This window comes from Arachis hypogaea, chromosome 6, assembly GCF_003086295.3.
Source record: "Arachis hypogaea cultivar Tifrunner chromosome 6, arahy.Tifrunner.gnm2.J5K5, whole genome shotgun sequence".
In the NCBI taxonomy this organism is placed as follows: Eukaryota; Viridiplantae; Streptophyta; class Magnoliopsida; order Fabales; family Fabaceae; genus Arachis; species Arachis hypogaea.
Window position 1 is genome coordinate 114,398,668 of NC_092041.1, and position 19,839 is coordinate 114,418,506.

At 26.6% G+C, this 19,839-nt stretch overlaps 2 protein-coding genes across 11 annotated transcripts; one reads left to right on the forward strand and one right to left on the reverse strand.

Moving 5' to 3' along the window:
- Nucleotides 1–927: 927 nt before the first annotated feature.
- On the reverse strand, nt 928–7,366 carry LOC112755932 (calcineurin B-like protein 10). 7 transcript variants are annotated; one of them, XM_025804273.3, is made up of 10 exons: nt 7,217–7,366; nt 5,483–5,651; nt 5,021–5,088; nt 4,826–4,885; nt 4,030–4,138; nt 3,782–3,834; nt 3,603–3,683; nt 2,207–2,319; nt 2,026–2,097; nt 928–1,378 (listed from the first exon to the last, which is right to left on the reverse strand). In XM_025804273.3, exons 1-9 carry the CDS (start codon nt 7,238–7,240, stop codon nt 2,043–2,045), a joined length of 732 nt encoding a protein of 243 aa, XP_025660058.1. In that variant the 5' UTR covers nt 7,241–7,366; the 3' UTR covers nt 928–1,378; nt 2,026–2,042. The 7 variants fall into 7 exon arrangements, with proteins under 7 accessions (XP_025660058.1, XP_025660057.1, XP_072053869.1 ...); XM_025804272.3 differs by having other exon boundaries at nt 5,021–5,103; XM_072197768.1 differs by lacking the exon at nt 2,026–2,097.
- A 2,900-nt stretch (nt 7,367–10,266) lies between these two features.
- On the forward strand, nt 10,267–15,536 carry LOC112755933 (histone deacetylase 2). 4 transcript variants are annotated; one of them, XR_011862705.1, is made up of 15 exons: nt 10,304–10,646; nt 10,733–10,788; nt 10,882–10,999; nt 11,817–11,879; nt 12,171–12,239; nt 12,331–12,497; nt 12,597–12,661; nt 12,743–12,789; nt 13,609–13,653; nt 13,743–13,793; nt 13,909–13,959; nt 14,167–14,253; nt 14,440–14,527; nt 15,156–15,312; nt 15,395–15,536. XR_011862705.1 is itself a non-coding variant. In XM_025804276.3 (13 exons), exons 1-13 carry the CDS (start codon nt 10,425–10,427, stop codon nt 15,245–15,247), a joined length of 1,170 nt encoding a protein of 389 aa, XP_025660061.1. In that variant the 5' UTR covers nt 10,304–10,424; the 3' UTR covers nt 15,248–15,536. The 4 variants fall into 4 exon arrangements, 1 of the variants encoding a protein (XP_025660061.1); XR_003179109.3 differs by lacking the exon at nt 13,909–13,959 and having other exon boundaries at nt 10,267–10,646; XR_011862704.1 differs by having other exon boundaries at nt 15,156–15,536.
- Nucleotides 15,537–19,839: the final 4,303 nt, after the last annotated feature.

Below are 19,839 nucleotides of genomic sequence, written 5' to 3' on the forward strand. Positions count from 1 at the left end.
AATGTCAGCCCAGACAAACAAACCACACCACCTCTTACCATTAATATTGTAGTTAGGGCACCCAAAGAATGGCTTGTTAGGGTTAGCCTCTGTTGTGGACCACCGAAGAACAGGGCGGCACCCACACCCACACCACTATGGAACACCCGATGCTCTACTTCGACTGGAACTCCTTGTGTTGGACCGCATGGAACTTTGGCTCCCATTTGCATTTATGATGGTAAACTCGGAAGGGAGCAGGAGACGAAGAACCAGAGAGAAACGGGAAGAAGAAGAAGATGATGAGGTCACAGGATGAACTTAGGTTTTAAAAGGGGGATAAGGACTAAATTGGAGCAAATCAAACTTTACGCCACGTCATATAACCATTAGTGTGTCCAGCGTGGCAATATTTGGCCACATCACTAACGGCGTTAGTTCTCCGGTGACGAAAAATAGGCTAAAGACTAACGTGGTGCATTTTTTCGAATCTGGAGGACTAATTATTTAGAGGACTAAATCAGTGTAATTCGTCAATCTCAGGGACCAAAATGGGACTTAACTCTTAATCACCAAGTGTAAATGTGTAATTGTAATGTTCAAACTTCAAATCCAAATTTATTGGTAATTTACAATTTATGTAACGGTGTTGATATCACATGTTACTTGCTCGTACCAATTGTATGAACTTTGAAGCTGCGATATCAGTCTGTGAAAGTGTGGACTTATCGAATTTATCAAATTGAGGATTATTATATGATGCTTAAAGAAATATAATTAGTAAGTTTTCGTAATAGTGGGGACTTATATATAATTGATTTTATAAAAAAATAATGATTAAAAACTGTTAAATAATTTGATTAAATTATTATTTAATAATTTTTAATTATTAATTTCGTATTTTTACTATTTATTTTGGTTGTCCATAGTATTTCTTAATTCGAGAGGTTAAAGACTAATTCGTCGTGGATCGGAGCTCTATTCAAGAGTCTGTCACCGATCAATAGATTGCTACATGCATAAAGCGTGATTCAAACTCTCGACACTTATTTAAACGACGAGTGAGCTGACCACTCGACTACTCAAGTTGGTTATCTATAATAGACTTTCTCTAACAAAGTTACATTTAACTACAAAATTCGTTGTAGAACCATAGACGACCTTGTGATTTGGCATAAGTAGATGTAGTTGTCATGTTTATTGCCTTTGTCATAAGATGGAATGAAGTTTAATTTGCTATGTGCCCATTCATTTAAAAGGGACAAATGCATTCGGAATTGCCGCAAATGTTGTTTAAAACGGTAATGAACAATTTATGTGATCATCTTTATGGCCTTCCATCAAAGGAGATTGAATCAACCTTACCCTCACAGCTTCTTCTTTTATTTTTATTTTTTTCCTGTAAAGTTAAGAGTGAGAATCAACCTGAAATCCCTAGATAAAGACGAAAAAATTATGATATTTGAGATATAATTTATTAGCTTATCCTCACAGTTTCACAAAAATTCGTCACAAAAATTTTGTGGATTAGTGATGGGACAAATAATAAATCATATTTTTTTAATAATTGTCAAATAATTTTTTATTTTATTTTATTTATTAATTAATTCTTTATATATTATTTAATTTTGAAAAGAATTATTTGATAATTTAAAAAAAATAAAAAATATATTTTATTACTATAACCATTTAGTAGTCCAAAAATTTTACGACCAGTTAATCCTTGTTAATGACGACTGAACATCTCATATATACGAGTTTTAACTTGTAACTTTTTTATTTACCAAATTTTTATTAGGATAATGTTGTGGTGAAAAGTATTTTTCAACAAAGAGTAAAAAAATTTTTTTAATAATGGAAAAAAATATTAAAACAAATAAAGATATCATATGCAATACATACTTTCCTAAAAAAAATTAATTATAATTTTCACTCTTCACCAAAAAAATTCTATTTCTACTGTCCTTAGGTCATACTTCAAATCAGATCCAAATAATTATTTCATGGAACACTTTAGTCTCCAAGCCATTATTTGTTACTAATTACCTTTTTTTTTCTTTAAATCAAATTTCAGCCTCTGATTTGAAAATAAAACTTGGAAATATACATGTGATGTCCCTGTGAAAAGACATAATAGTTAACACAAAGTTACTTGGAATTTCAGTTAGCATTTCTCCATGAGAAAATGGAAACTATATATAGAGGATATGACATTATTTTTACTTACTTCAAATAAGGAAGTGTCATGTTCTTCAATATGGATGGATTTCTACTCACAAAAACTTTCCAATCTTCTTTACTGATTTTACCATCCCTATCCTTATCGGCATCAGCAATTGTCTACATATAGAACACAATGTTCCTTCTTATAAATGACAAGGAAATTAACATCTCAATTGATATGAGTCTTTTTTTTCCCTAGATTATTTCATCAATTCAATTGTCACTTATTACTGTTTCTTTGAATCAATACATTTTTATACCATTTGTATTCAAATGTATTGATTACCTCTAATCCTTAAAATTTTTGTAGTTAAGTCTAATTAAGTATTATTTTTATTCTCTTCTTTTTTTTTAATTAAAATTTCAGTCCATTCTTAAATTATTAGACTAACTTGGTTGAATTTAATTACTAAAATAATTTAATCATGTAGCATCACCAAAACATAAAACATACATTTAGACAAATCAAAAAAAGTGGATGGTAACAAAAAATATATTATATACTGATAAAATTATATGATTATTAAGTATTAAAATATATATTAATATAAAAAAATTTAATTATTTTGTTAGTTATTATCATCAAATTTTTAATTAGGTTCTTATATTTTTTTTTCAATTGAATATCTATAATACTTTTAATTTTATAAGTAAATCTTTTTCATGTCAAAAATATTAAAATTAATAAAATATTTTTTTTTCCAAAATACATACGGTCAAAGATCTAGTTAAGTTTTTAATTATGAATACCTTCAATTTGCGAAAAAGTATTTAGTTAATTCTAATATTTGCTACATTATAAAGGATCTAATTATAAAATTAAAAACAGTGGTAGGAATTTATCAATAGAAAGAAAAAAAATATTTAATGACCTAATTAAAAATTTAGTAAAACTATAAAGACTAATAGAGTAATTAAATCATATAAAAACAAATGGTAAAATATATTTTTTGTCCTTAAAGTTTGACAAAATTTTCAAAAATACCCCTAAGTTTTATTTTGTTTCAATTTTGTCCCAAAAGTTTTTGATTTGCATCAAATATACCCCTTACGGCTAATTTTTCAAAAAATTTAAGACCAATTCAACAACAATTTCATAAGAATAACCTTCAATACAAGCAAACCAAGCATAATTTTAATGCATTATTATTAGATTGGTCTTAAATTTTTTTAAAAATTTAGTTGTCGATGGTATATTTGATGCAAATTAAAAACTTTTGGGACAAAATTGAAACAAAATAAAATTTAAGGATATTTTTAAAATTTTTGTCAAACTTTAGGGATAAAAAATATATTTATCCAAAAACAAAAGATATTTTACATCAATATAACCATGTTGCTTGTAAAATGAATAACCTATCTATGAAAGCTAAATTTTTCGTATTTAGATAGAAGCTAACCTTGTCAACAATAGCTTCAAGAAGATCGTCGGAAAGGTTCATATCAGATTCCATCAACATGGCTTTCACCATTTGCTTCAGCTAAAATTAAAGTAAGGTAGAACAACTTAATTACATGAGCTACTAATTAATAATAAAACTCATCATATATAATGAACATGATGAACTTGGACACTCACTTCCTCTCGCTCGATAAATCCACTTTTCCGTATATCATAAAGCTTAAATGCATCTGCAAAATCATCCTAGTTAGATTTTAATTTTTTCTAGTTATTTTTAATTATCCTTATAATTTTTTTATAAAGTAAAGGTAAAATATATTATTATTTAAAATATATTAAAAATAATAAAAACCTTTCTTCTTAAAAAATTAAGATGTAATTTAGGAGAATATATTATTTTTCTTTCATGAATATTTGAATATTACAATCAATTTTTTCTTCTAGAGGAGCATAAGGATGGAAAATACTGAGCGTGTGGACAAATTCGTCAAACTCGATAACACCGTTGCTTTTCTCGTCAAAAAGGTCAAATACCTAAACAGTTGAAGAAACAAATTAGTTTAAAACATTATTAGTATTAGTGTATTAACTAATGTATCACTGTCTATTATTCTAATTTTCTTATTTATTAAATATGTGTAATAAATAAAAAAATAAAAAATTCTCCAAAATAGTAAATACTTTAAATTGTAACTAAAATGTTTTGAGTTAAATTTTAAAAATAACAAAAAATATTTTCACAAATATTAAGAACAAATTAAAAGTTTCTACATCAAACTATTATCATTCCTAATTATATATATGTATGTGCGTGTTCAAAGCATTGTGGATAATTATTATCTTATCTATTATTAGTTCTAATGTTAATGTTAAAAAAATTAAAATAAAAAAGTTTAAAAATCTGTAAAAATTTATTATTTTTAGTTATTTAGTATTTTTAGTCATTAGTGTAATTTTTTTAGTTTAATAATTTAATAATATATTTTTTAGTTTATATTTTAAAATATTACTAATAAAAAATAATAAATTCAGTTCGTCCTTCGACATTTCTATATCCGAAAACGGAAATATTTGGTAATAAAAAAAATCGGCCAAAAACAGCCATAACTTGTCTTATTTAGCATTAATTAATTATCGCGATAATTAATTAATGCTAAATAAGACAAGTTCTAGCTTTTTTTTTGTCTACCTAGCATTACCCATCAGAAAATTATTACTTACTCGATCTAGGAAAAGATATTCTCCATTAGTTGTTTGGAATAAAGCCAATTGAAGTTCCTCCTACAATTATATCGGACGAAATCATATAACTATTATATCATCACATTAACTCGAATAATATTGGAGACATCATAAGCTAGAGTAAAAGGAATTAAAAGAGTATATATATATCATATATGCTTGAAAGTTAGTTACCTTGTGAATGAAACCATCATCAATTATGGAGCTACTTAACCTCTTAAACAGCACATACAATGCCTCCACTTCATTAATAGTAACTGCATCATTAATTAAAAAACAAAAATCTCCGCACTTTCTTTATTATCAAATAATATAGAATACAAATTTTAAGAAAAGTATAAGGTACCAACATATTATCTGCCAACTTATTGCTAATAATAATTAATTATTATATTTTAAATACATATATAAAGAGACACATCTAAAAAAATATATCTATAAAGATACTTCTATTAAACACAACCATAAAAAATACATTTTTATTAGACACATCCACAAAGACACTTCTATAAAATATAATTATAAATAAGAGTTGGCAGAAGTTGGCAGATATGCTATTGGTAAAGTAGCGGAACCGCGAATTTTATATTACGTAAAAAATATAGAATTTCTCAAAAAGAAAAAAAATAAAATTACATCTGGTTTCTTGAGCAAGGCGAGCGAGATCCTCATAATTGTAGTAAGGTTTGTGATTTTTAGCAACACATCTTGATTGATAGTTGAAACAATTAGCGACAGCAATCATGAAGACTTCAATCATAGCCATGAATGGCATCAAAACCTTACATATTGTGTCCCCTATATTCTGTTCATTAGTATATGAGGTGAGTCAGCAAAGAAGTTTCAAGAAGGTGAGTCAGCAGAGTTAATTATAGAAAGTTAGGTTCGGTTATGTCAGTTCTGTTATGTAAACGTGATAGGTGTGACTTTTGTTATTGGAGTATGATAAGCGTGATTTGCAGGTTTAGAAAACTCTATACAGGAGTAATAGGTGTGACTTCTGTTATTATTAATATTTTTAATAATATAAAATTATATATTTTTTAATAATTAAATATTAACTAAATTTTAATAAAAGTGCTGATTTTTGGAATTTTTTTAACTTTATAAATAGAGTTTAGTAAAATTTCATCACAAAACTTCATATTCATCATGATATCATCAGACCATAACAAAGTGCAAACCACTTATGTTTTGTTTAGTAAAATTTTCATTTTTTGAGAGTAGGTTATTTAAACTGTCTTTTAAAAGATAATTTGTTTAAAAATTGCAGTATTATTATATTTAGTAAAATCAAATTAAAAATAATTTTATTAAATATAAATAATAACAATTATATTTGATAAAATTATTTTTAAAATAAAAAAACCATGCTAGACATAAATATAATAATAATTTTGAATATTTATTAATAAATAAAATTATATTAGATTTTTTAATTTTTATAAATACTAATTAACTTTAAAAAAATTACTTTAAGTATTTTTAAAAGTATCTTAATTTTTGAAAATCAAAAACACAAATACTTTATATTTTTTACGGTTAATAGTCAAATAATTAGTCTTTAAAAGATGACTCATTTTTTAAATTTGTTCTTAAAAAATTGTATCAATTAAATTAGTCATTCAAAAATTATAAATTAATCATTTTTATTTTTCAATCACTCACTTATCAGTTTTCGTCAACGATTGATGATATAAAATGTTAACTCATATCATATATGACATCTAGTAAATCTAATTGATAGAACAAATATATTTATAAAAATCTATCAATTTTAGTGTTGTTAGGTTATATTAAGAATATGATATTTTTTTAATTAGAAAAAATTAATAGATTTTTATAAAGATATTTATTTAGCATCTAATTGGACATAGTAGGTATTATGTTTTATATTATCTATCATTAGCGAAAATTATTAATTGAATGCGAAAATTATTAATTAAATGACGGAAAAATAAAAATAATTAATTTATAATATTTAAAAAACTAATTTAATTGATAAATTTTTTTTGAGATATAATTAAAAAATAACCTATCTTTTGATAATTAATTTGACCATTATTAACTCAGATTTTTTATTTATCAAATACAAAATAAATGGTTCCAATAAATGGTTTCAATAGAAGTTTTACAAAACTTGAGTGATAAAGACTCTCGTTTAAGAGAAAACAAAGTGAATAATAATATTTATATATATTTGGTATAGTACAAGCGTATATATGATATGCGCATAAATTAAAGTAATAAGAGTATATGAGTAAAAATGGTAGGATTACATCATATACAGCCTGTTAACTAAGAAATTATGTAAACTTTATTACGAAGATAATTAGTGAAACATTCTTTTAACAATAAATAAAAACTTACAGGGGAATCATAATCATCAGCCATGTCTGTAAGTGCAGAATGATTAGAAATGAATAGCTCACAATGATTGATGATGAGCAACTTGTTATTTCTTCTTGAAAAATCTCTTCTCTCTGTGTTTGCTTTTTCTGATCTTTCAGTTGAGCTTTTTTTTTCCCATATATATAGAGGTTGTATATGTTTATAAATAAAAAGCCAAGTCCACAATACTCATAATTATTACTAAAAGACTGTATTACCAACATTTTTTTAAAGTTAATGTTAAAATTATCAGAAAAGAGAAAAAAAATGACCAACTTTTCTGTCAATAATTTGAAAACAAAAAAATTAAAGAGTTAACTAAAAAATATAAATATTAAAATAATATATTTATATATATTATATATTTTTTAAAATTTCAACTAATTTTCTACTAGAAAAAGGGTTGATTCAATGGTTTTCCATAACTTGCTACAAGGATTTTTTTTTAATGCAATGGATCGATTTAGTGATTGATTTTTTATTAATTCAAGTCTAGTTGGTCTAATTCTAAAAATATTATTTTCTATAAAAATTTTGAATTTATAATTTTTAACTAATTTTTATAATACAGTGGTGTTATGTAAGTAACCTGAGATGGGTGGATTGGGTTTGAAGGATTGGCCCAAACGTCCGTGAAAGGTGGTTTTATGCGTTTTGAAGAATGGGGGTGGTATATATAAACACGCTCCGATGCCTAATTAGCAAAGGAGTAGCAGGTTTTGAGAGTATTGGAACTTAGTTTTACCTGAGTGTGTCAATGTATTTATAATGGTGATTCAATAATCACCATTGGAGTAGTTCCACTTCTGAAGGCAGATAACTAGCCCTTTATTTTAGAGTTGTTGAGATATTGCTTCTAAAAGTAAAAAATTGATGAGAGATTTTAGGGGTAATTACTTATTTGAGTCCGACTTTGGATTAGACCTTTTTAACTTACTTGAGTCTGAATTATAGTATTGAATTAAGATATGAACAAGTGGTATATTCCAAAAAAAAATCATCCTCATATTTCTAATCATGATGTATTTGATAAACATAACACACTAAGAGTTTGTCCTTTTGGTTGAATTATCAATCTGAATGAGTTATAGTCCAACAATATAATCCATTACACAGAAGAAACCTGAATACAAGAGATAGGATTGCATCAACCCAACGTTTGATGATGACGTAGCATCCATCACCACAAACTAATACCTCAATGACAGAATGATAGAGAAAATACTTTGATCTGATCTCTAAATTTGTACTAAGTCTCAATTTAGTTTTTTAAATTTTAATTATTTTTATTTAATTTTTATATTTATAAAAATAACTTATATTAGTTTTAAAATGATTTTTATACATAAATATTAATAAAATATTGACATAAACAGTCAGATATTATATTTGATTTTGTAAAATAATATTATTTTAATTTTAGTACTCAAATCATTTAAAAATAATATCGTGAGTAGTATTTATTATAAAACTTTTTAATATATAATACGACGTCATTTTTAGACTACTTGAACGTTAAAACTAAAAATTAACGTGATATATAATTGTTTATATCACTACTTTATTAATGTTTGTATGTCAAAAATTATCTTAAAGATTAATGTGAGTCATGTTTTACAAATTTTAAAAATTAAATGAAAGCAAATCAAGCAATTAAAATTTCAAGAATTAAATTAAAATTTACATATAAATTTAAGAACTAAGTTAAATATTGAGTAAAATTACATATTTAAATTTTTTTATCAACTAAATCTAATCTAATTAAATAATAAAATTTAAAAAAATCTATCAATAACAATTTTTTGTTGATATTAAATAAAAAAAATTTAATATGTAACATTATTCTTAAATATTATTAGAAGAATTTTATGAGATGACATTTTTTTCAATTTAACTGCTAACTTGTACTTATATATCTTTTAATAAATTATGTGCGAAATTTTGTATAAATTGAATATCATTGAAAATGTAATTAAACAATTTACTTTTACATAAGCTTGTATTATATCAATTTCATATATTTATATAAAAGAATAATTTACTTATATAAATTATGTCAACACCAAAATTATTAGATTATCCTAAAAGTAAAATAGCTATAATTTTGTTTTTTATTTTTAATATAAATCATGAATATTTTAAAATTTTTACAAATAAATGTAAAATCATGGAAAATTCCATAGTTTTATGTTTAAATATAAATTATGAGTATTTTAAAAAGAATAATAATTTATATTAAAAATTAAAAAATAAAATTGTAGCTAATTCTGCTGTTGATGTGATTTTTATAAGTAAATTATTTTAGAAAAAATAAACGTTTTTATATTTATTTTTTTCTAAGAACATTGGATCCTAGATTGCGTATGTGCTAAAAAAGAGCAGGTTTGGGGTCTTCTCCCAAACTTCTTTCAAACTCATAAATATTTTAAGAAAGTATCGCTGTTTTGATAAAATTCTCCTAAAAAACGTTTTATATATATATATACACATTATTCTTCTTTTTTCCTCATCAATGTATGAGTATGCACGATCCACATTTAATTTGATAGGTGTTAATGCATTATATATTTAATTGTGATGCATGCCCAGCCATGTATTTAATTTTTAAGTTATTGTTATAATTAAAGACTAAATTTTTTTTTATATTAAAAATAAAATAAAAGTATCAACATGATGTAACTCTCCCTTTTCCCTACATGTCTGTTAATTAGCCACGTGAATTTATCATCTTAGTCATTTAAAATTGGTATACTAAAATTATAATTAATCCTTTTTTTTATGGACACGATCCTTCGATAAATTTGTTTCATTTATATTCTTATAAAAAAATTGATTAACTTATTGGTAAATTATTGTTTTAAATTTATATTATTGATATAAAATATAACAAATAAAAAATTAAAATTTGTTCAATTAATAATAAAATACTCCTTACTCAATAACAAAAATAAAAGAGTTTTTAAGAATATCTTTGTATAATTAAATAACTAAATAATAATTAAAAAAGGAAAATTGTCCACGTGTTGCAAAAACTAGTTGTTCTATCGAGTGAGTCATCAACATCTGTCGAGTTGAACTCGGAGCGAGTTAACTCGTCGAACATTCCATTTTGCCATTGATAAGTTCTTATCAGTTATCGCTTCCGCAGTCCGAGTTCAAGAACGAGCTAGGAAAGTTCCACCGATTCATGAGTTTCACTTTCATCAAAAAATTCGTTACTGAGTTGACTCGCTTCCCTTACACCTCCGCTTTTGTTCTCGCGTTCATCACTGTCGCAGCAGCTGCCGTCAGATTCCGCCGTCTGTCCAAACCGACGTCGTTTACGATGTCTTCTTCATCAGTAAACGACCCCGTTCAGCGCAACCGCATCTTCTCGAGCAAGCTCTACTTCGATGTGCCTCGCTCCAAGGTATGAACTAAGAAGTAACAACACTACAAAACACACACTAGTACTTGTGGTTTATTTGAACTTAGTTAGGTTTTTGTGCAATTCAGGTTCCGATTATCTATTCTGCATCTTATGACATATCCTTTCTCGGCATTGAGAAACTGTAAGGATTTTTTTTTTTAGCTTTTTTCTTTCTAAACACTGGTGATTGAATTATTATTTTCTTCAATTAATAGTGCATTATGAATTGGTGTAGGCACCCGTTTGATTCTTCTAAATGGGGGCGAGTTTGTAGATTCCTAGTGTCGTTTGGTGTTCTGGATAAGAAATGCATTGTTGAGCCTCTTGAAGCTTCAAAGGATGATCTTTTAGTGGTAATCACTGTGTAATTAACTTTTTTAGGAGTTTGCATTGGCTTGAATGCTTGATCTACGAGTAAAAAATATCATACAAAGCACTCATTTATATATATTCGAAACTTAATCCAAACAAGCTACACTGATTAATAATTAATTTTATTTCAAAATTGTATATATTATTCTTATAAAAAGGCAATAGTAAATTCGACTATGACTCACTTGATGCCTGTCAATTTTTTTCGTTTGTGTGTCTATTGCTGTGAAATAATTAAGCACGTTAGCACATTTTGTTATATGGAGTGGAAGATGATATGTGAACTGAAAGGTAAGAGCAGTGAGATTGGGAAACACTGGAGCTTTGACTATATATAATTTATAATTTTATGCTTTACATATACGTTTTCTTCTTTATTTTTCCCTTGTAAAATTGTTGTTTAAGGACTGAAAATTTTTCTGGCAACCAATCATACAGTTGAGTGTTGTCAACTAGAGCTGATCATAGTACTGGTGAAGAACATTTTCTTTGGTCATTAGATATTAGATAACCTTAATTATCTATCAAAAAGAGGGGGAAAGGAGGGAAACCATTTTGAGTCCCCAAATTATGAGTACTGTACTTTCCATTTTTCGGTACCTTAACTACACTTGTAATAATATCATTACCTTGTTGTATTTATGGCTGTTAAGTTATTTTAAATGACTAGTTAACTTTCTTACTGCACTCCTTTCTGAAGAAGAAAAGGTACCCTTTCTTAAAAATATATATATTCTGAAGGACTAGTGCTAATTCCATTTCTTTCTTTACTCTTAATTTTTTTTTTTGTTGTCAAAGGTGCACTCAGAATCGTACTTGAATAGCCTGAAGGAAAGTTCAAATGTGGCTACAATAATTGAGGTACTTCATCACTTTTAGGCTTGAGGTAGCCATTTACTCTTTTGTTGTTGATATTTCTCATTCCTTGATTTTCATTACTTATGGTGCCCTTGCATGAAAGGGTATGTAGTTAGTCTTTATCTTTCCTTTTGTACAATAGGAAGAAATCAAGAAAATAAACTTACATATTTATTGGAACGCTTTTGTGTATTTGTTTTTTATTATTTTGTTGTTTTGTACAAAATTGGTAATTGCTGGAACTTTTTGCAGTTGACATGCTAAATATTCACTGATATAGAATAATAAACGTAGGTCCCTCCGGTGGGGTTATTTCCCAATTGTCTTGTGCAACAAAAAGTTCTTCATCCATTCCGGAAGCAGGTGAAGTAACTTTCTTTTTCCTTGTTCATTTTCCTTGTTTTGTCTGTTTAGCTTCTCCGAAATTCAGGTCTTATTCTTATTACTGCAGTAGGTTGGTGGAACTATTTTGTCTGCAAAACTTGCAAAAGAGAGAGGATGGGCCATTAACGTAGGAGGAGGATTTCATCATTGCTCTGCAGAAAAAGGAGGTGGATTTTGTGCTTATGCAGATATTTCTCTTTGCATCCACTTTGCTTTGGTTCGGTTGAATATATCAAGGTAGTATAACTGTTGTTTAGGCTTTATAATTGCAAGCTAGGACATGCTCTTAACACGTGCAAATTAGAATTATCTTCTAACTGTCTGCAAAATCTTTAGGGTGATGATCATTGATCTTGATGCACATCAAGGAAATGGCCATGAAACAGACTTTGCCTATGATAGTATGGCCACCAAAATTTCTCCTTCTGTTGTCTGACTTCTTACCTTTTAGGATTTTCACTGAAAAGACTGTGTAATGGCAGGCCGAGTCTACATTTTGGACATGTACAACCCTGGAATATACCCTTTGGTGAGCTATCTGCTCCTTTGTTTGTTTTGTGTTCATAATTTTGAAGTGATTTTCTCTAATTTCCCCTTTTCACATTTGGCTTATTTATTCATCGTCACTGCATGACATCAGACATGCTGCCAGTGTCTTGTGGCTTTTACCATACATTTGGTTTATCATGTCCTTTGTGGTGGTTGGAAGGATGAGTGTTTTGCTCTTTTAATCAATGTCATTAGATGGTTCAAGATACATAGATCAAGCAATACTATTAAGTATTATGGCTTTGTTAAAACCTGAATTTTCTGAAAGTTTATTTAGATCAATGTCCTTTCTAATTGTTTCTATTAGATTTTCTTTGGTATTCCTCTATCTTTGTTCATGGTACTGAACTGCAAATGTTTTTGGGGTTGATCTACTAAACTCCATATTGTTGTCAGCTATTATTTGTGGGGTTTATATTTCTTTTTTGTGCTGACCTTTTAAGCAATAATTTAAAATATATTTTAATTGTTAGAAAATGTCATTTATGTCAAGCTTAACATGCCATGCATATCTGTTTGTATCTGCCAATGAGTTGAAACAATGAAGTATACAGGACGCCAGCAAAATTGTGCTGCCAAAAAATGTCTTGGAAATGGATTGTTATGCCTTCTAGATAACAATGTTCTACATATTAGGGAAAAGGCCTAAATATGTTTTTGAAGGTGTTCAGCAATAATCAATTGTTATTTGATTTTATTTTAGAATGTGCATATATTCTGTTGTGGCTATAATCAATTTATTGTGGTGGTAGCAGCTTACCAAACTTCTTACAATTTCCTTATCATTTTGTAATATTAGGATTATGAGGCAAGGAACTACATAAATCAGAAAGTTGAAGTGAAGGTATATTCACTATTTCAGTTAAAATGTGAATACCTGTCTTGTGCTTTGCTTATATGAACAATTTTTTTTCTCTATTATTGAACTTTCAGAGTGGGACACTCACGGAAGATTACCTGCAGAAATTAGATGAAGCACTAGAGGTATATTACATTCTCACTAAAAGCCTTGTTTTCTCTCGTACTTTCGGCATGAGTTTTTTACTGCAGAACTAGGACTAGGTATCCTTATATTTAAGCAATGTTTTCCTTGCTATAGCTATACAGTATTGAAGTATCCAAGTTCCAACTATAATAGCTATCCAGTTTGGTTCGTGATGTGCCTTCTCTTACTTTTCCCTTCGTTATTTAAACATCAAAGGGAAGGAAATTTTACTCCTTCACGTATGTTTATAAGGCATTTATTTTCAAAATTGTTTATCACTTGACGAAGTTATGTTATTTAAGTCCTACCCCTTTTTGGTTGATGAACCCCTTTATTTTTACTTAATGTTTTTCATGTCAATGTGATTTTAAGGTTGCTGGGCGTAGCTTTGACCCTGAGTTGATAGTTTACAATGCCGGAACTGACATCTTAGATGGTGATCCATTAGGAAGGCTAAAGGTAATCTTGTTATTAGATTCACTTTATTGCTGTAAAATGTTAATTTATTTCAACTTCAGTGGTCATTTGCTCTTCATCTATAGTTTCAAGTTTCAACATAATAAGAGTTGGTCATTATCTGAGTTATGTTGCAGTTGATTCTTGTCACTTACCATAGCTGGTTCTTGTGCTATTTTGTACTTGCAGATTAGTCCTGATGGGATTACCCTCAGAGATGAGAAAGTTTTTCGGTTTGCTCGTGAGAAGAACATTCCTATTGTCATGCTCACGTCAGGTTTGCTATATTTTTCATCTGTCCCATATGGCTGGGTTCCTAACACATATTTACCTTGAAACACTCCCGTGGGTCTAACCTCTACAAATTTTCACACTGCTAATTCCATAAAACAAACCATGTCCTCTTGGCCATGTGGGTGAGTGGTGACATCTCCAGCCAGTGTGCCAGAGGCTTCCCTTCACCATTGAAAGGCCATTTTCCATATTATCTTTCTAATCATCTATTGTGTTGAAATCTTAGAAACACTCATAATATGATAAGCTAAAAGAATTTAAAAGAGAATTGTGTGTTGTGCGTGGGACACATCGGTTGTAGATATGAGACATTAAACCCCTTTTTGATCTCTTCGGTTTATCATTTTAGTTAGATGAATTGTTATTGTTAGTTTCTTCTAAACCTGATATTGGCCCTCTGTGCTGGTATAGTTATGCCCCAAAGGAGATGGTCATAGTTAACTATTGTAGAAATGACAACATTCTCAACTAACTTTTTCAGTATTCCTGTTTTCTTTCAAGATTTTGTAAAAGAAAAAATGAAACAGAGATTGGAAATAGAAAAAGAATTTTGTCAGCTTATTATGAGATGTTTATTAGGTTCCCTTTTTGTTTTCCATGTAATGTTTCAGGTGGTTATATGAAATCCAGTGCTAGAGTCATTGCAGATTCAATAGTCAATCTGTCCAAGAAATGCTTGATAGAAGACAAACAGGATTCCTAAGACTGCCAAAGGATGCTCCTTGCTTGCACCTTATGAGATTATATTATGATCAAGTAACAAAAAAGGTCTGTTGTAAAGATATTTAGATCTCGAAAGCAACTGGATTAGAATGTTTCCACTGATCCTTTTATGTGTTTATTTTGTTAGTTTCCCAAGGGTATCCTGCCTGCCACTACCAGGTAGTGAAAAAGAAAGAATGAACTCTACATGAATATTCTGTAAATATGTCAGTGTATCTTATACATACGTTTATCCCTCTTCTTTTTAATTCTTATTTGTGTTCCAATAATGGATGGATGAGAAAACTGTCAAACTTCTTTTTTCCTTTTTAATCCTTTTTCCATTTTTTTTCCCTTTTCTTTCAGTGCATTATTAACACAACTCGTGCTCGCAAGTTTTTGTATTTTCTGTTTCTTCCTTCGATTTTTCTTCTTCACTTCCCCTTTTTATTTTCCAACCAAAACCAAATAGAAGAGATATGGTGGTGGTGGTGGAAGAGGAGGAGTAATAGAGATGATAAAAAGTAGTGGTGAATAAGGTAGAGAAAATCGAGATTTTACGTGAAATCGAAAAAATAAATAAAAAATGTGTAACGTAAAATCTTAACAAGATTTAAATCGTAAAATCGTCAGACTTAGTACAAATTTTGTAAAATCGATACACTCATTTAAAATCGTAATATCGAAAGATTTTAAGAGTTAAATTGAGATTCTAGCTACTATGGTGGTGATGGAAGATGATGAAAGTTTGGAATTTAGGAAGAAAGAGATGTTGAGGTTGAAGTCGAAGGATAAGGGTAATTTTAAAATTTTGGATATTTTCGTTGTATAAAATTTATGTTTTATAGATGTAACATTAATTTTGTTCTTTTATGAGTAGTTTTGTCAATGTCTTAAACATCTATTAGTAAAAATAATTGTTTTTCTTTAATAATATTTGTAAACGATAGAAGAGACGGGACCGAGATCAGCAGTGACAACGCAAACTATGGAGCATTCTTATCGGACACCAATACACCATGTTGTTAACGAATCTGTCCAACTACATCATCATCATTATTATTTAAGTAAATCCCAAATTTATCCTTCTAATAATTTATCATTGTTTTTTCTACTACAATAGTAGTTTTAATGCTAGGATATCATTTACAGTTTTGAAGAAGATAAATTCTTTTTGTTTTTTAATGTTTTCTTATATTAGATAATTTTGTTGTTCAGAATTTAATGAGTAGAAACAACGAATGCTATTGTGTTTTGAAAGAAATAGGGAATGTAATGCTGTTTATATTTTAAATTCTAAATTTTAACCTTTAAATTATAAATTATAAATTTTAAGATTCTAAATATGGGTAATTGATATATAATATAATAAATAAAAAATTAAATTTGTTTAATTAATAAAGGGTACAAAACTTTTTACTTAATAAAAAATGTTTTAAGAATAATTACTCTGTTCTTGGTGAGGGATTAACTTTATTATATTATATTTCAAAGAATAATTTTATCTTATTATTCTACGAGTAAATATCTAATTCGGTTTCTGTCTTTTTTTTTTTTTGAAAGACAAGACGATTTCCGTAAAAAAATGTGACTTTTTGGATCATAACAATTATTTTGGGACAATACAATTTTTATATTAAAATTTTGTTAAATAGTAACCAAAATTAATTAATTTTGTGTAAGTTTTATTTGTAATTTATGTGGGTTTTAAAGCCACAAATTATTAATAAGTTTATTTTTAAAAAATTCTTTTACTAGTGGTGATTAAGTGGAAAAAGTGAAAAACACCGTTGTCGGAAATGATGTCAGAAAAAGAAAAAATAATTATAATATGAAAACTTTTTAAAAAAAAAAGTATCGCACAAAAAATAACAAAAAATTAGTGATGACATAATATTTTTGTCTATGTCTCATTTATCAAATATAATTTTTTATTTCTATGTTACTGTCTGAGTATCACGTGTCTATAAACAAATGCAGCCTTAAGGAGGAACTAAAAATTAATTTTACAGTAAAATAAGACTAAAACAAAAATTTTAAGAGGATTAAACTAAAATTTATATATAATTTATATGAAAAAAGTTAAAATGTAGGAGAGTCATACCTCCTTCCTCACTGTGAGGCTCCACCTCAAATAGTGATAGTAGTTTGTCATATTATAAATTTGTTTTTGTAAGGTTTAAAATCTCCACAATTACAAATGAAATCTTCACAATCTAATTTTGTTATCATTTAACGGTTTTTTTAAGAGAATAATTTTATTATTTTTAAATAATTTTGTTAAAAGCTGAAATTTTTTCGTGTTTTTTATAAGAATCGTTTTATCCTTTGAACAAATAGAAAGAGAACGAATTAAATGTTGACTCTATTATTTATATAGTTATGAATTACGGGTGTAATAAAAAATAATTGAAAATTTCAAATTCAATAAAAGAATACCCTTGGGTATTTGCAAATTAACCCAAAAACATCCGGATTTGAGTCATGAAGACATGAACACACAAATCCAAGTGGTGACAAAGTGCATTTCCATCAACCAGCTGTGCTATTAAAAACACATTAAAAGCACAAAAAAAATGAATATATATCTTTTTGATTCCTGACTATTCACATGAAGGATAAGATATTCTTCTATAATTTTTTTGGTGACTTATATTCTTCTATAATTTGAAAATACCAAATATCCGTTAATGTTATTATAATAATTTTTAAAAATTTGAAGTGTTTTAAAAATACTTTAAAAAGTTTTTTAAAGTTAATTTGTATTTATTAAAATTAAAATCTAATATAATTTTATATATTAATAAATTAAACTTAATTTTGATGTATTATTAATATAAAATATTTTTATAGATATATCTAATCACGTAGTGTTATGTTAATAAAAATAATTATTTTTCATATTGATTGCGTAAATAATTATCTAAAAGAACAGATGCAATTAAATGATTATGTAAAATATTTTATGCTATTAATGTATCAAAATTAAATTCTAATAAATATTTAAATTTATTTATATATTTTTGTCTATTATAAATTTTTAAATTTTATAATTTATTTTATCAAATACAATTATTATTATTTATACTTATTAAAAATTATTTTTAATTTGATTTACCAAATATAACTATTACAACTTTTAAAAATTATATTTTCAAAGTCATTTTAGTAAGTTACTTAGAAGATTTACTTAAATCCACCCTAAATCTCTTAACATTGTCATTAAGGTACAGAAAATTGAGAATTTAGGTTAATAATTAAATTCGTTTTTAAAATTTTTTTTAATCAAATTAATTTATCAAAAATTAAAAATTAATTATATTTATTTTTTAGTCATACCATTAATAATTTCTGTCAATGATTGACGTTATGAAATATTAATTGACAATATACATGATACTTAACATGTTTAATTGAATACTGATCAATATATTTATAAAAATATATTAATTTAATTCTTTTTTCCAAACATAAACCCTATTCCCAATATGATCGAGCTATTAAATTAATATATTTTTATAAATATATTTAGTCAACGTCTAATTTGATATGTTAGGTGTTATGTATACTATCATTAACATTTCATATTATTAATAGTTGACAGAAATTTGTTAATAAATTAACTGAAAAACAAATATGATTCATTCATAATCTTTAAAAGATCAGTTTAATTGATAAAATTTTTTAGAATCGAATTTGGAGAACATCTCGTTTTAAATAACTAATTTGATTATTAACTTTTGAAGATTTAGATAAAATTAAAAGAATAAACTAAACATATAAAATTTGAAATCATATCAAAATTTAAATTGTAAAATAATCTTATTTAAGAAACAAATTATAAAATTAATTGACTAATTTAAGATTATAATATTTAAAAATTTTAATAGTGGTTAAATTATAGCATCTATGCCCCTTACTACTACATAACTATTAGACTTAATTTTTAAGCTTTACTCTTTATAGGTTGGACTTAAAAAAAACATGAAAGTTAAAAAAAATAAAAATAAACAAATTCATTCTTAAATCATCTTAATTCACCCACCTTTAAGAATATCTTAATTTTCTTAATATAATATTTCAAAGATTAATTTGTGTAATAGTTTTCTTTTTTTTGTCGACCTAGATTATGTCTGTAATTTTGTACACCAATTAATTAACTATACATATTAACAGTGTTAACTATACTTACTAAATTTTCTTGATTAAATTAGTCACAGAAGAATTAGTACCAACTTGACTTATAGTTATAAAATTTAGGTAGCAAATTGCAAAGAATTTAACTAGGATGTGTCCTGTTATTATTAGTTTTTTTTTTTTTTTTTTTACTTTTATCTTAATAAATATGTAACAAATACATCAAAAATTTAAACTTTATATATATATATTTTTCAATTCTAGGAACATGTTAGCCAAAACCAATTTTTAAATTTAGAGATCAAATTACTTTTTATCTACTTCAACTTCTATTATACAAATTTTTATTCATAAAATATCCTTCATTATGTATATCTATATAAAAAAAACATTTTTTAATATTTATAAATTCAAACGCAAGAGCTTTGATTAGAGTATAAGACAGGGTGGAAACTC